The sequence below is a fragment of the Simochromis diagramma genome, unplaced genomic scaffold, assembly GCF_900408965.1.
Source record: "Simochromis diagramma unplaced genomic scaffold, fSimDia1.1 OVJJ01000649.1, whole genome shotgun sequence".
NCBI classification, from domain to species: Eukaryota; Metazoa; Chordata; class Actinopteri; order Cichliformes; family Cichlidae; genus Simochromis; species Simochromis diagramma.
Genome location: NW_024387444.1, coordinates 1,031,013 through 1,046,389, shown reverse-complemented (window position 1 = coordinate 1,046,389; position 15,377 = coordinate 1,031,013). Strand labels below are relative to the sequence as shown.

The 15,377-nt window shown below is 39.4% G+C and overlaps 1 protein-coding gene across 1 annotated transcript; it reads right to left on the bottom strand.

Annotated features, from left to right (window-relative positions):
• Positions 1 to 1,717: 1,717 nt before the first annotated feature.
• On the bottom strand, positions 1,718 to 11,805 carry LOC120722555 (plexin-C1-like). The gene is made up of 14 exons (XM_040013569.1): positions 10,279 to 11,805; positions 9,873 to 9,995; positions 8,513 to 8,647; positions 8,338 to 8,438; positions 8,153 to 8,258; positions 7,910 to 8,072; positions 7,662 to 7,764; positions 7,398 to 7,473; positions 6,969 to 7,010; positions 6,718 to 6,851; positions 6,021 to 6,200; positions 4,104 to 4,212; positions 3,318 to 3,497; positions 1,718 to 3,233 (listed from the first exon to the last, which is right to left on the bottom strand). Exons 1-14 carry the CDS (start codon positions 11,281 to 11,283, stop codon positions 2,844 to 2,846), a joined length of 2,847 nt encoding a protein of 948 aa, XP_039869503.1. The 5' UTR covers positions 11,284 to 11,805; the 3' UTR covers positions 1,718 to 2,843.
• Positions 11,806 to 15,377: the final 3,572 nt, after the last annotated feature.

Sequence of the window (15,377 nt, the reverse complement as noted above, 5' to 3'; positions counted from 1 at the left end):
GTCCTGCATGGAAATCATGTTTTTCTTGAAGGATGCAGACTTCTTCCTGTACCACTGCTTGAAGAAGGTGTCTTCCAGAAACTGGCAGTAGGACTGGGAGTTGAGCTTGACTCCATCCTCAACCCGAAAAGGCCCCACAAGCTCATCTTTGATGATACCAGCCCAAACCAGTACTCCACCTCCACCTTGCTGGCGTCTGAGTCGGACTGGAGCTCTCTGCCCTTTACCAATCCAGCCACGGGCCCATCCATCTGGCCCATCAAGACTCACTCTCATTTCATCAGTCCATAAAACCTTAGAAAAACCAGTCTTGAGATATTTCTTGGCCCAGTCTTGACGTTTCAGCTTGTGTGTCTTGTTCAGTGGTGGTCGTCTTTCAGCCTTTCTTACCTTGGCCATGTCTCTGAGTATTGCACACCTTGTGCTTTTGGGCACTCCAGTGATGTTGCAGCTCTGAAATATGGCCAAACTGGTGGCAAGTGGCATCTTGGCAGCTGCACGCTTGACTTTTCTCAGTTCATGGGCAGTTATTTTGCGCCTTGGTTTTTCCACACGCTTCTTGCGACCCTGTTGACTATTTTGAATGAAACGCTTGATTGTTGGATGATCACGCTTCAGAAGCTTTGCAATTTTGAGACTGCTGCATCCCTCTGCAAGATATCTCACTATTTTTGCCTTTTCTGAGCCTGTCAAGTCCTTCTTTTGACCCATTTTGTCAAAGGAAAGGACGTTGCCTAATAATTATGCACACCTGATATAGGGTGTTGATGTCATTAGACCACACCCCTTCTCATTACAGAGATGCACATCACCTAATATGCTTAATTGGTAGTAGGCTTTCGAGCCTAAACAGCTTGGAGTAAGACAACATGCATGAAGAGGATGATGTGGACAAAATACTCATTTGCCTAATAATTCTGCACTCCCTGTATTTGTATAGCGCTTTACTAGTCCCTAAGGACCCCAAAGCACATACACATCCAGTCATCCACCCATTCACACACACATTCACACACTGGTGATGGCAAGCTGCATTGTAGCCACAGCCACCCTGGGGCGCACTGACAGAGGCGAGGCTGCCGGACACTGGCGCCACCGGGCTCTCTGACCACCACCACCAGTAGGCAATGGGTGAAGTGTCTTGCCCAAGGACACAACAACCAAGGCTGTCTTGTTGAATCTGTATCATGAAGAATTAAAGCAGTTCTGAGGCCAAAAGGGAGCCCAATCCAGTACTCCATCTATCTCCAAATAGACAGATAGCATGTAGAAAGGCTTTATATGGCTTTAGAGCCAAAAAGTGCATATGTCACTTTCACTTAAGAGAAAGAGAAGTAACATACTATCTATTACAATAACTCTTATTGTTCTAAACATGCAAAAGGTTTAACATACAATGTAAAAGTCTAAGACATTTTTGTCTGAAATATACAATTCCAACAACTGGTTCAGTCAGAGAACTATCACAAAAGTAGATATCAGAAAAATCTTTAATAGGATAGTGCTTGAACAAAATAATTCAACATTTCAAGAAAAGCCTTAATTAGTTTTATGTTTATATGACTCATGAAAAATATATGAAAATACAAAAAATATATAACAACTGGAAAAATCAACTTTTAGTACAGCAACTCCGTGAAGACTGTCAGTCAGCCAGCAGAGACAGGAAAGAAACTTTAAACGTTATTTCTGTGGCACGTCTCTTCCTCCACAGATACATAAACACCAGCACTGAAAGACAAACGGTAACTGATTTAAATCAAGCAGAAAACTAGAGAGTTGTGGAGTAGAAAAGGTTTTCATCAGTCTGTGGCTCTATAGTGTAGGTGTAGGGGTTTACACACTTGCCTAATAAACAAAAGGTCCTTGGTTTCATTCTGAGAGTAGACACAAATGGGGCTTCAAATGGCATAAAACCAAATAAAATTTGTCTCACTAACCACTTTGGAGATTTGTGACATGTGAACTTAGCTTTAAAAACATCTATATAGCATGTTAGACAGCCCAGTTTCAAAGGACTGATAGCTTGTGCCAAGGAGGTTAATTATCATTTGTATAGCTCTTTTGTGTAGGACTTTTAACAAGCAGTTAAGGACAATTAACCATGTATCGGACACACTTAACTGACTATGCAAAATAAACCATTGAAAGGCCATTGTTCCTTTGGAGCCTGATTCCCTAAAAGGAATCTATAGCTAACAGCTAAACGAACTATAACGCTAGCATTAGTGTCGGCTCTACAAAGTATTTCTGGTACAATGCAATACAATACAATGTGAACAGCAACACTGAAACTAAGAAAAAAAATCCTAGTCATAAAATAAAAAGCTGATGTATCAAAATCACGTACCAGCAATAACACAGGGTATCAACAGCAAAAGCAGCAATAGAAGGTGTGATGAAGGCCGAGGCTTACTGAGGCTTACGGTCCTGCTACCATACTTTATCTAGAAAACATTAAGGAAAGTCTCAATAGAGCAGCAGGTCAGAGATTTTCAAAATATTATTCATACAGTAAATATCATGATGTCAAACAGGCTGTAAATAATGTTGTACAAGGATAGTTGACGTTATGTTAAAAGCAAAGAGCAGTTACATCATGCATCCATTCTGATTGATTGTGCTCCGCGTGAAGCTCAGTGAATAAGAATATTTATAGCACTATTTGTCTTTGAACCTAATCACTTGATATTATATCTGAAAGATATCATTTCAGTGCCTAAACCATTAGCAGAGTACTGCACCGTGGAGCTCTTATCACAATGATCCAGTCTTTAAGTGATGACGTATGAACCCTGCTTCCTGGTCCAAACCTCTCCATGTTAATTAAGGCTGTTGTGTTTTTAAAGTGTTTTAATGCTTTGTATCTTGTTCTGCTTAATCTGAACAATGAAAGAATTTAGACAGTTTTTAACTCTCAGTGATGCCGCAGTGTTTGTTTGACTTTGGGACCTGAAGTGGAGTTTGGACCCAGAAATGGCTATTGATGTCAGACTTAAAGACTGGATAGGTATGTTTGTCTGTCCATAAACAGTGGCTCGTGTTAGTATGAAAGAAAGATTTACCAACAACAGCTGAAATTCAACGTCGGGTGGGTTTTTAACCTCACAAGTGAAAGAGTGAGTCTCATTACTGGTTTTGTTTGTTTCCATGACGCAGCGGTATTCCTTACTGTCTTGAATGCCCCACACTGATAACTCTGCTGTTGTCATCTCCAGTTTATCGGCCTTTTTCTAAAACAGCAACACAAGCAAAGACTGATGTTCTACGAGCTGATGTCACATGTTTGTGAATGTGCAATTTAAAACATGCATTACCCGTATAGTGATGTGAACACTGTTTCCTGTCCTTGTGGCTGTGAAGCTGATAAACTCAGGGTCTGGATAGTAGGACATGTTTGTGGAGCAGGCCAAGGTTTGATTAGCTACTTTCAAAAACACAGTGCTGCTAGAAATCCCAGGACTGTTTTCAGCTGAAGGTGAGTCATAGGTGAGACTCTGCAATGAATTACATTTTTATATAAATCATAGACTCTTTATATAGCTAGCATGGTATGGTCATGATGGTGACATGATAAACAATGTCAATCACAGAATCAGAAGCGCCTCAACATCTATATTTCTAATGATTCAGCTTCTCTCCATAACTTGTTTTGTGCCAAATAATCTTACCGGTTACCCTCAATCTTCAACAAGGTGTTTATTTTAATCTTGCCTTTTTATTTTAATTTGACTCCCAATAAAATGTGAGTGATTTTTCTGATTACTGCATTTTTGTAATATCGTTGTTTTCTGAAACAATTCAACTTGATACACTACAGGAAAACTACAATATGTTTATTGTTTTATTTTTTTCATTTGATTTTTAGACAGTACATGCTAACACAGCATAGAGTGTGGGGTTCAGAGCTGTTTTGGTGGCACAAAAAGAGGATGGTACTTTTATTGTTGTGTTATCGGTTAAGGGTAAGCTTCAAGCTGCAAGTCTGTGCATATGTACAGATGACATACTGTAAGAAGATTACTTAAGAGCTTTGGCATGCAGTGAGAGGGTGTATGTCATGTATAATAACTGTACTGGACACTGTGTGTGTACAGACCCACCTGGTAGCTGCTGTTTTTGGGAAGTGCAACTTCCTGCATGGCATGGCTGTGTACAATGCCTTCAACAAACTTCAGGTGGGACCCTCTGACTGTGATCTTCCTGTTCCCACTGCAGGACACAGAGAGCATCATTTTAGTCACAGCAGAGAACCTTTCAAAAGAATTTTGATTACGGTGACTCCAGTCTTGGTCAAGTTACTTGAAAAAAGTAATCAGTAACTAATTACTGATTACTTCCCCAAAAAAGTAATCCCGTTACTTTACTGATTACTTATTTTCAAAAGTAATTAATTACTTAGTTACTTAGTTACTTTTTAAAAACACGATTTACAACCTGAAGAGGTGATAAAGCGATAGATCTTTCAGCCCAATTCTACTTTTTCTGCATAATCCATCATACAAAATGTAATCAAATGGAAAAGTCTCTTTTTTTAACTTGTTTTATCAGTTTTAATCTTTTAACTTTATGCATCAAGCAAAAATTTAATTATATGCAACATTCTCTGACTTGAATAAATTAGTTTAACATTTAAACCTATTTTCTGCACATTCCAGCACATAAAATAAAATATTTTTTGTGTTTACACTCACTCTTTCAAATAGATGCAAGTAAAACACAGCAGAAAATAAATAAAGTCAAAGACTCAGCGGTCCTGTTGCTCTATTTTCACCTGTAAAGCAGGAGTGGCATAGGCGGAGGGTTACCCTGGTGCAGGTGTGCCGCGGTCAGTTAAAGAATCCGCGAGTTTCTCTGTGAATTTCTCATTACGTCGTTGCGCACTCGGTGCTTGTTTAGGGTTTTTTTCGCTGTAAAAAGAAGTTTTCTTCCCACGCACGAAGGACGCTAATGTTTTTGTCACTTTTAATGGAATCAAACTCAAAGTAAGGTCAGTACTTCCACGCTTTAAACGCTGCACGCTCATACTCTCTCCCACAATCGATATGTGATCCACTGTTGATCTGCACACAGCTGTTGTCACTAACGGCGCACTCGCTTACGTCACTGTCGTGAGACATTCTCGCAAAAAAAAATCACGGTTTTAGTAACGCAGTAACGCAGCGTTCCTACGGGAAAGTAACGGTAATCTAATTACCGTTTTTGCAATAGTAATCCCTTACTTTACTCGTTACTTGAAAAAAGTAATCTGATTACAGTAACGCGTTACAAGTAACGCGTTAGGCAGTAACGCGTTACTGCCCATCTCTGAGTGACTCTAATTTGACAGCAAAACAATAGTTGACCACTGCTACTTGAGTCTATATATTATATAGACTCAAGTAGGTTACTCTTATATGTATTTGAGTATATATAAGAGCAACCTGAGGATAATGAATTTTCAGAGCAAATGTTGGGACTGCGTAGGTGTTTAGATATTATGCTGCAGACCAAAGTGTCTGATGGACTGAAACAAAGCATTAATGGATCACAGTAGTATTATTGGAGAGTTTAAGTACCAAACCAACGTGGTGGATCATTTCTTAATGGAAGAAGAAAATGCAAGATAAAAAAAAGAAGACTTCCTATGCAATACCAGTATGTGTGACCTCTGTAGAACGAGAAGGTTTAGTGTTTGTGAAAAAAGCTGAGAAAAAAGAGCAGATTTTAGATCAATTTTCTTTATCACAGTGGTATATTTGTGATAAACAAGCAAGTTCTAGTTTCAGAAGACAATATGTTACAGGCAGTGCACTGCTTGTGTCACTTTAGGTGTGCTGCAGCTTCTGTGAAAGTTTCAGTTCCTCTGCCTCATAGTTTGGTACTAATAACTAAAGTGAACTTGGGTATTTTTTCAGGTGACCTGTTCCCCAAAAACACAAGTTCAACACGAGTTCCTCTTAATCATTCAAAGAAATTAACATTATCTGTTTTCATAACATCTCGGCTTTGTTGGGTGGTTTCAGTTAAATTAAGTGTACCTTATCCAGCTGCTGCTTGGAGCAGCGTTTGTACAGGATGGTGATGACAAGTATGTGATGTTAGCTTCGCCGTGGCAACTACCATCTGGGAGGAGAACACATACATTGACCACACCTTTGATATCTGTGCTGGGAATGTGGAACGTCACACTGACACCAGAGTTGTCCCAAACAGGAGACCTGACCAGAACACACACACAGAGCGAGAAAAGTCATCACTAAGATCATCATATTATGCAGAAAATCTGAACACAGACAAAAACTGATCAGTAAAATCTTCCACAGTATAATTAAGGATTTGTTTGTATGAAGAAATGTGTTTTCCAAACTTAACGCATCTACTGTGATTATAAAATATCCTGAGGAATCCTTTTAACACAGCAACTGACAGCGATGGACTTCTTCAAAGCAAAAGCACAGGAAGCACGGCGGAGTTTCAGTTTTATACTCTGATACCAAACAGTCTCTCTGAGCACCGACACTGAGAGGCAAATAGTGCATCACTCATACCTGTACTTTCTGCAGCCTCTTCCAAAGCTAAAAGCTGTAAAGCTAAAGTTTTTTTTTTTTTCAATTGTCAAAATTAAATTGTAGAATATTCAGTTTTAAATATGTCTCCCTGTTTGGAATTGTTTCTACACTTTAATAAATTCTTTCTAGTCCAGGAATCATCTTAGTTATCTGTAAAGTGACTCACTCTTTTGGAGCACAGTCAGTGTGCGTCTGGATCCTCACTCCTGACACGTCACCAAGGTTATGACCTAATAACACAGCATGGTTTGTGCCATACAACGACACCACATTGGGAGTGATGGAGAAGATCTCTGGGATCTGACAGTGAAACAAAAAAATAATCAGATTAAAATAATTTCCTTCTTCTGCCATTAAAACCTCTACTGGATGTAGATAAAGTATCAGAAGAACAATAAAAAAGAGCATTACACTCACAGAAAAGTTCTTCCCAGACTCCAACGTTTGGCAAACACTTTCCTGTAGCAGAGAATGAATTTAGCCTTGAATCACAACACTGTGCAGATGCTATTAGAGCTGATCTCAGACATGTTGTAGCTAACATTAGCTTTGTTCAAAACGTTTAAATGGTAGGAAACAACTAACCTGAGTATTTCCATTTAGAAACTGAAGTGAATCATTTTACAATGAGGGAAATCTAAACTCTATTCATCAACTAGTCTAGCCTCATGACCTACTGCAAATGACACTGAAGAAAATCTGAATTTTTAAGCAGAGTTTAAGTCTCACTTTCTACACATTTACACAATATTGTTGGATAGGAAATGTTCCATACAACAAATGTACAACATGAAATGTGAAAAACTGCTACAGAAATCCATAAAAATACGATAGTTTCATTATTACATCAGTCTCTCCTTGGTTAGCCCAGGAACAGCTGTTTCTGCTCCAACCACAACCAGCCTTGATACACTGCTGACACCTGAACAGAAAACAATCATATAGGATCAGAGGACTTTGAATGTGCCTCATACAACTACTCATAAGATTCACTTATTTTATTTCATCATATTTATTTTGCATGACTAGGACATGGTTATTTTATAAGTCATGGGAATGATTATTTCAGTCTATGATTATTTGTTATCTTTATAATCTGACTGGACTTACATGATAGAAGTTGGAGGTCCATGGATGTCAGAGCAGTTGGTTAATTTCACTTGTTCTGACAGGAGTATTTTTCCAAACCTAAACTTCACTGTGACATGCAGGCCTGTAAAATAAATATATATATATTAAATGATGAATTTCAAATGAGTTGGACTAATATATAATAATAAACAACAAAAGATTCAACTCAATTTATCAAATGTTTCAAATCAATACATTCCTGGGATTATTTATCAAAAGTGACAAACCATCAGGAGGAAGTGTGTGATCAGACAGGTAGCAGGTGCACTGGGGGAACTGTGGAGGGTTATTCCCAATACAAAGGTGGCCAGAAATTGCAGAGAACTGGCAGGTGAAGTCAGACGATACTTTCTGGCCCAAAGTCAGGTGTGTGTGGATTTTCAGTGAGATCTAAAATCGGAAGGACATAACTGAACAATAAATGAAAACCAGAAATGATTACAGTCCCGAGTGTGTTTGTGAAGCTGTACCTGTCCGTTTGTGTCCTTTTCAACTTTGTGGGAAATCATTTTGTGTTGGGACTCATCAGGAATGGACAGCCAGTCTGAATCTGTGCAGTCATCTTCAAATGTGCAGCTAGGAGAAGAAGAAGAAGAAATGATCACCAAGTTCAGAATTGTTTGAAGACGTCAGCTGCAGATGTTGTTTCTCTCACCTGCTTTTAGAGCCACACCAACCACAGTATGGATCCTGTGCAGACCAACACTCCTGCACATTTGTGTACGTGCTGCAGTTTGACACAGGAACTCGCTTCACCTAGAACAACAAACACTTTAAAATGCAGCACAGGTACATGTGACGTTAAGATAATCAGTAAATAATATAAGTACCTGGTTTGTAAATGGCACATACACATATTTACGATCCACTGGATCCAGATGCAATTTGAAAAACACTTTGTGGTCACCACTGGTCCTGTAGAGCACCGTGGGACAGGCAGCGTGATACTTCCTGTCCACAGACAGCTGACAACAAGAAGGTGATTATTTCTGAGACACTGTACTATTGTTTCTGTACTCAATGTTTTTTCTTCATTTATTTAAAATAAAATGCTTTGTTTATTGGTTTGTTTTTCTCAAATCAGAAGTATCAGAAGAGTGATTAATCTGTTTATACCTTGTTTCATGGGACAGTAAGCAGAATTTAAATCATCTGCAAATTGGATATACAGTATCGAGCAATATTTAATCAAAAAATCATGCAGAGACAATATATCAAATGTTAAATGTTACAACTTGCATTCAGAAAAACCATACAGCTTCTACATCCCCATCATCATCAAGTTAATCTTTGTTTCATCTTTCCAAAGAATATTTTCCAGGTCAAAGCCAACTGTTTGAGGTCTCGTGTCCTTCCTGTCAATAAGTGCAAAATTGTTTTTTGTATTTACATTCTTGAAGGCATCTCTTGATTTTAGAGTTTGATAAAGAGAGGTTCAAGACAGGTTAGTTCAAGACTAACCAATGAAACAATGCAGAGATTATCCACTGTAATGACCTTCTTCACTTGCACTTACATCTCTTTGGAGACCAAATGCTGAGTTCCAGTAAACAGGTTATAATATATTCCACTAAATAGCTAAATAAAGAACAAAGAATTCCCCACTCACTATTCTCATACTGTTTCCCTGCCTCTGAGAGTACACCTTTAATGGTTCAGGACTGGCTTCTATCTCTCTGGTATACGTCATTCAAGTGGCTGGCCAAAGCTGTGAGTCTTTGCATGGAACACTCAGGTATGGACAGCTTGCTGCACTTATTAGCCATCTTGTTCTTCAACTCATCTTTTTGCATCTCCAGTAGTTGGCTAACTTCCCTCTGTGCTGACTTAGCCTCTATATTTGTGTTCTGCCTCATCAGTCTCTAGTTTTTATAGCAGTTGCTTCTTCCAGATGTTGGAACACTGAGCAACAAGTTGCTTTGTCATTAGTATAGATGTCGTGTGCCAAAGAATCCTCAAGTCCCACATCCTCTTCATGTAACCTCTTCTGCTGTGATTACTTGCTTAGTAGCATTCCAACTGCTCTCTATTCTTAGCAGTTATCGACATGTGCCTTTGTATTCCAGTTGCAAACACACTCATCAGTGTGTCCTGGTTCCTCAACACCTGATGCAGGCCTTGTTTATCAGAATGACTTTTGAGACCGTATGGTATTCAATTTCATATATAAAAAATTCCTTAATTCCTTACCTTAATGAGCAGCCCATCTTCTGTCCAAATATAGAAAACCATCCAGGCATTCTGCCTCACTGCCAGCACTGAGGTCATGTAGCTTTGCCTGAAGAGGACTGCCTTTGGTTTCAGGATCTTTGGCTGACGCAAACAAAACATGAGAAACCAGAAGACGTGAACACTACTACTACTTAAAGCCTTATTGAAGCATCTTGCTGCGTTATTATCAAACTGACCCAAGTTTATTGATGTTATCTTTTGATAGAAGAATGTATGTGTGTGAGAGTGAAAGAATGAATTTTGGCTTGTACGGCCCCTCATATTAATGTTTTACTTGCATCACTGACCAGAGAAGATACTGGAGCAGCAGGTGAGAACAATATCAACAGTACAACCATTAAATCAGAGTTTAAAAAGCTCTCACCGTCACTTCTGATGGCACAGAGGTGTAGAAGTCTGGATCTCTGTCAGTGTTCCTGCTATAATCAGGGCTGATGTCAAACACCATTAGCTGGGTGTCGGTATCTCCTCCATCCACACTGAACACGCCGCTCCAAAGCACCGGCTGCTCCCCCGGGATGACCGAGGAGGCCACGAGTCTGCTGCTTTCACTGTCAGAGACACTGAGAGTCGCGCCCCGCAGAGACTTGAGCGTATCAGTTTTGCTCTTTTCGCCTTCGAGCCAAATGAGACGGACTCTGTTTGTTTCAGCTGAGAGCATGTTGGAGAACAAATAGATGGTTGAATTGATCTGAAACCCGTCAACAAACTCCACATCACCTTTACTTTTGATCCCAGGTGTGCCTGAAGCTCCATCAGTTAGAGAAAATATACCTCCACCCTGTTTGTCATCTGCATCCTGAAGATTGACAGTCTGCCGATTAATACCACACTTGTTGTTTTCGGGCTTTTCTGTGTTTTGTTGGATCGCGGTCAGAATGTAAGTGTCAGTCTGAGTTTTCTTCTTCACATCCACCAGAAAGCTGACTGACCTGCTGCTGCTTTTCAGAGGCCCCACCTGGATGTGTTCTCTGTACAGAAGCCTGGAGATGTTCTTCAGGTCCAGAATCTCGCAGTGGCCGCAGTCATCGTCAGTCACACCGCAGCTGATCAGAGAGTCATTCTTTGTGAAAGGCAACAACACGTTGATGCTGAAAGTTGCGTTCCACTCAGCTGTGTCAGAAACCCGGTAAAACTGCACATCATCCTGCTGGTTTCCGGTCTTTAAGATTCCTCTCTGGGTCAGACTGTTGATCAAAGTCAAGTCGTGGCTCAGCTGGTACAGCCTCTCCTCTGTGGCGATGTAAAGCATGTTGGGGGTCACGGCGAATTGGAGGATGTCTCCATCAAAGTTGAAGCCTTCATCCTCCTTCTGGCACAGACCCAGTTCTCCAGAGAGAACAGAAAGCAGAGCGAGCAGCAGGATCATCTTATAATAACGATAATTCTACCTGGGACATGCTCACACAGCGATGCTCTGCGTGGCACTCTGCTCTCTGACACTGTGTCTCTATACTTGTGCGTAAAGCGCAGAGCGCACAGCTGAAAAGAGAACTGCTGGAAGGAGGAGGGCTGGAGCGTGCCAAGCGAAAGTGAAAATATTTGAACATTCTCACTCAGCTGTTTTCGTCTCATTTCCACCCCGTACCTCTGTACAGGCCAAAGGAACCCAGATGTGTCCCATAGTCAGTTACTTTCTGCAGCAAGTTTGCTCACTACGGTTTACTTCTTACTGTTCCAAACATATTTAGTTTTAGTTTCAGTCTTAGTTTTGGTAATTTTTTAGTTATTATTGTATGGAGGTCTTATGTTAGAGGCAACAATCAGCAAAATCAGTACAGTATTACAATAAAAGCACACACTGTTGAAATAGTTGTGTAGAAATCTCAAAAAATATGTGCATCAAAGCCTCACAAAGCAAGTTCAGATTCAAATGTACCAAACTAACAAACACTAAATGCATATTTTCACATGTTCATTTTAGTTTGTTAGTTTTCTAGCATCGTAAGATTGTTTCAGTTAGTTTTCAGTTTGGTCTAGTTTTGTTTTAGTTAACTAAAATGTTTTTGTTTTTTTTAATCACATTTTAGTTTTTAGTTTAGCTTTAGTTAACTATAACAACCTTGCAAGTTATACGATGATATCCATCTCAACAAGAATCAGAATCCAGAGTGGATGGAAGCATTTCAGTTATAATCATTTCTCAACTGAATTCCCAGTCCATGTCATGTAGTATGGGTACTATTCAATCAAAAATCATGAAGCAATTCACTAATCGATAACATGTTTGTTACAATCTGTTTAATGCTGTACTTATTAACATCTGTCTGTCAGTTAATGTCAAATAAAAACAAACAGCGAAACTGAGTTTGATGTATTTTACTTTCCCCTTTAACAAATAAGGAAATTGAACTGTGGACATAATAAGAGGCGATTTGGTGTTAGTGTAAAGCCAGATTTGACCTAAATCAATGGAAATATATGAACTGAGAAATAATTCGGACACAAAAGCCATTCAGTCCTGAGTTTAGGAATGTAATGGAAACTCTCAGCTAAGGACACACTTAGAGGAGCTGAGACATTAGCACAGGCAGAATTCTGATATGCGTTGTGTCTGGATCTAATGTGATGATCTTTCCATTGAACAAATGATGTGTCCACTGGTTAACATGAGCAGAAGAAATCTCAGCCAACTTTTAAAAATGTAATACAAAAACTTCCTACACGTTTTAACTGGAGAACAGCAACAGCGACATCTAGTGTCAGTGTTGTGAAGTACTTTTCTCTTATTTTCTGGCATGTGACGTTTTTCATTTGCAAAACCTGACCAAACAGATGGTGTGCCTTCTGACAAACACATGTATTTATTTTAAATACACAGTTCCAGCTATAATAAAAAACAACAACACACTATACACTATGCAAAATAATTAAACACTAGGGAGCAGTGTTGGTCAAGTTACTTGAAAAAAGTAGTCAGTAACTAATTACCGATTACTCCCCCAAAAAAGTAATCCCGTTACTTTACTGATTACTTATTTTCAAAAGTAATTACTTAGTTACTTAGTTACTTTTTAAAAACACGATTTACAACCTGAATAGGCGATAAAGTGATAGATCTTTCAGCCCAATTCTACTTTTTCTACATAATCCATCATACAAAATGTAATCAAATGGAAAAGTCTCTTTTTAAAACTTGTTTTATTAGTTTTAACCTTTTAACTTTATGCATCAAGCAAAAATTTAATTATATGCAACATTCTCTGACTGGAAGAAATTTGTTTAACATTTAAACTTATTTTCTGCACATTCCCGCACATAAAATATATTTTTTTGTGTGTGTTTACACTCACTCTTTCAAATAGATGCAAGTAAAACACAGCAGAAAATAAATAACATCAAAGACTAGCGGTCCTGTTGCTCTATTTTCACCTGTAAAGCAGGAGTGGCATAGGCGGAGTTTTACCCTGGTGCAGGTGTGCCGCAGCGGTCAGTGGAAGAATCCGCGAGTTTCTCTGTGAATTTCCCATTACGTCATAGCGCACTCAGTGCTTGCTTGGAAGTTTAGGGGGTTTTTTCGCTTTAAAAAGAAGTTTTCTTCCCACGCACAACAGACACTAATGCTTTTGTCACTTTTTATGGAATCAAACTCAAAATAAGGTCAGTACTTCCACGCTTTAAACGCTGCACGCTCATACTCTCTCCCGCACTTGATATATGATGCACTGTTGATCTGCACACAGCTGTTGTCACGAACGCCGCACTCGCTTACGTCACTGTCACGAGACATTCTTGCAAAAAAATCGCGGTTTTAGTAACGCAGTAACGCAGCGTTCCTACGGGAAAGTAACGGTAATCTAATTACCGTTTTTGCAATGAAAAAGAAATTACATGAAACAACTAAAATGCATATTTATACTATCGCAAGGGGCAACGGCCTGAAGTTATGCCTGAATTGTGAGGTTACCGATTAACCAAAATATGGGAAGGAAAAAATAACTCCTTGGTGACCTGGCACATGAATCCAAAGTGTGTAAGTTTCTTCCAACTTCACTTGTGTTTAAGGTACAGTAGCTCATTTTTAGGATATGTAATAGAAATAAAGAATGCTGTACTCGTAAATAAATAAATATATATATATATATAAACAAAAACACCCAGCACGCCCCTGCGAGCGGTTTATCCTTCAAGCTCGGGTCCTCTACCAGAGGCCTGGGAGCTTGAGGGTCCTGTGCAGTATCTTAGCTGTTCCCAGGACTGCGCTCTTCTGGACAGAGATCTCCGATGTTATTCCCGGGATCTGCTGGAGCCACTCGCCTAGCTTGGGAGTCACCGCACCTAGTGCTCCGATTACCACGGGGACCACCGTTACCTTCACCCTCCACATCCTCTCGAGCTCTTCTCTGAGCCCTTGGTATTTCTCCAGCTTCTCGTGTTCCTTCTTCCTGATATTGCTGTCATTCGGAACCGCTACATCGACCACTACGGCCGTCTTCTTCTGTTTGTCTACCACCACTATGTCCGGTTGGTTAGCCACCACCATTTTATATATATTATATAATATATATATATATATATATATATATATATTAGGGGTGCAATGATACACAAAATTCACGGTTCGGTTCGGTTCGATACTTTGGTGTCACGGTTCGATATTTTTTCGATACAAAAAAAATGTTCATGCCTTTTTAATTTGTCATTTATTAAAATTATAAAATATATTTAACTCAAAGTACAGTTTTTAAATTTACCCTAACCTTGTGCGTGTTTTTTATTTGACAGCGAATGCGCACCTGCGGACCACTTATGTGCAGCCCTGGTTATTTAGCTCATCATATTGCAGCCACAGAAAATTCTTTTGTCCATGAAACCAAAGCTGCATTTTTTTTGCCTTATAGTCTGATTTGTTCATAACTTCTCCGTTTTGTGGTAAGCTTTCTGTGGCTGTCACTTCTTCACCCTGACCTGTCTTATTTGGCTCAGCAGAACTGAAATGCTTTTACACGCTCACTCACATAAGCTCAGCGATTCTCTGCGCGATCAACCTCTCACATGTTTAAGCTTGCTGCGGGAGATTTCACTTGTCATGTTTGCATAGTAAGCTAACGATTAATAAGACGATGTCAGAGGAATTGGTGCACAAATTATCATCACTCACAGATCAGTGCTGTCGCTCTCTATACACAGTTCGCACATTGCAAAGTGAAAGCAAAAAAACAAGCGCAAATTCAAACGCAACTTCAATATGTCACATATTGACAGTGGCTCACCGATGCCAATGACATAATTACCCAGCTACATTTCTGAAAGAATGCAAAAGCATTGACATATATTTTTCCTACAATAGCCCGACGGGCAGGGAAGAGATAGATTTTGGTAGCCCGACTGAAAAAATCGCTAGCTCCGGGACGTCGGGCTAGCGATATTGCAAGCCCTGTATCTGATTGAGGAATCACTCATCTTTGGAAAAGAGAGTTTATTACAGAGAAATGGCTCTTTCCAAAATAAAAGCTATACTAT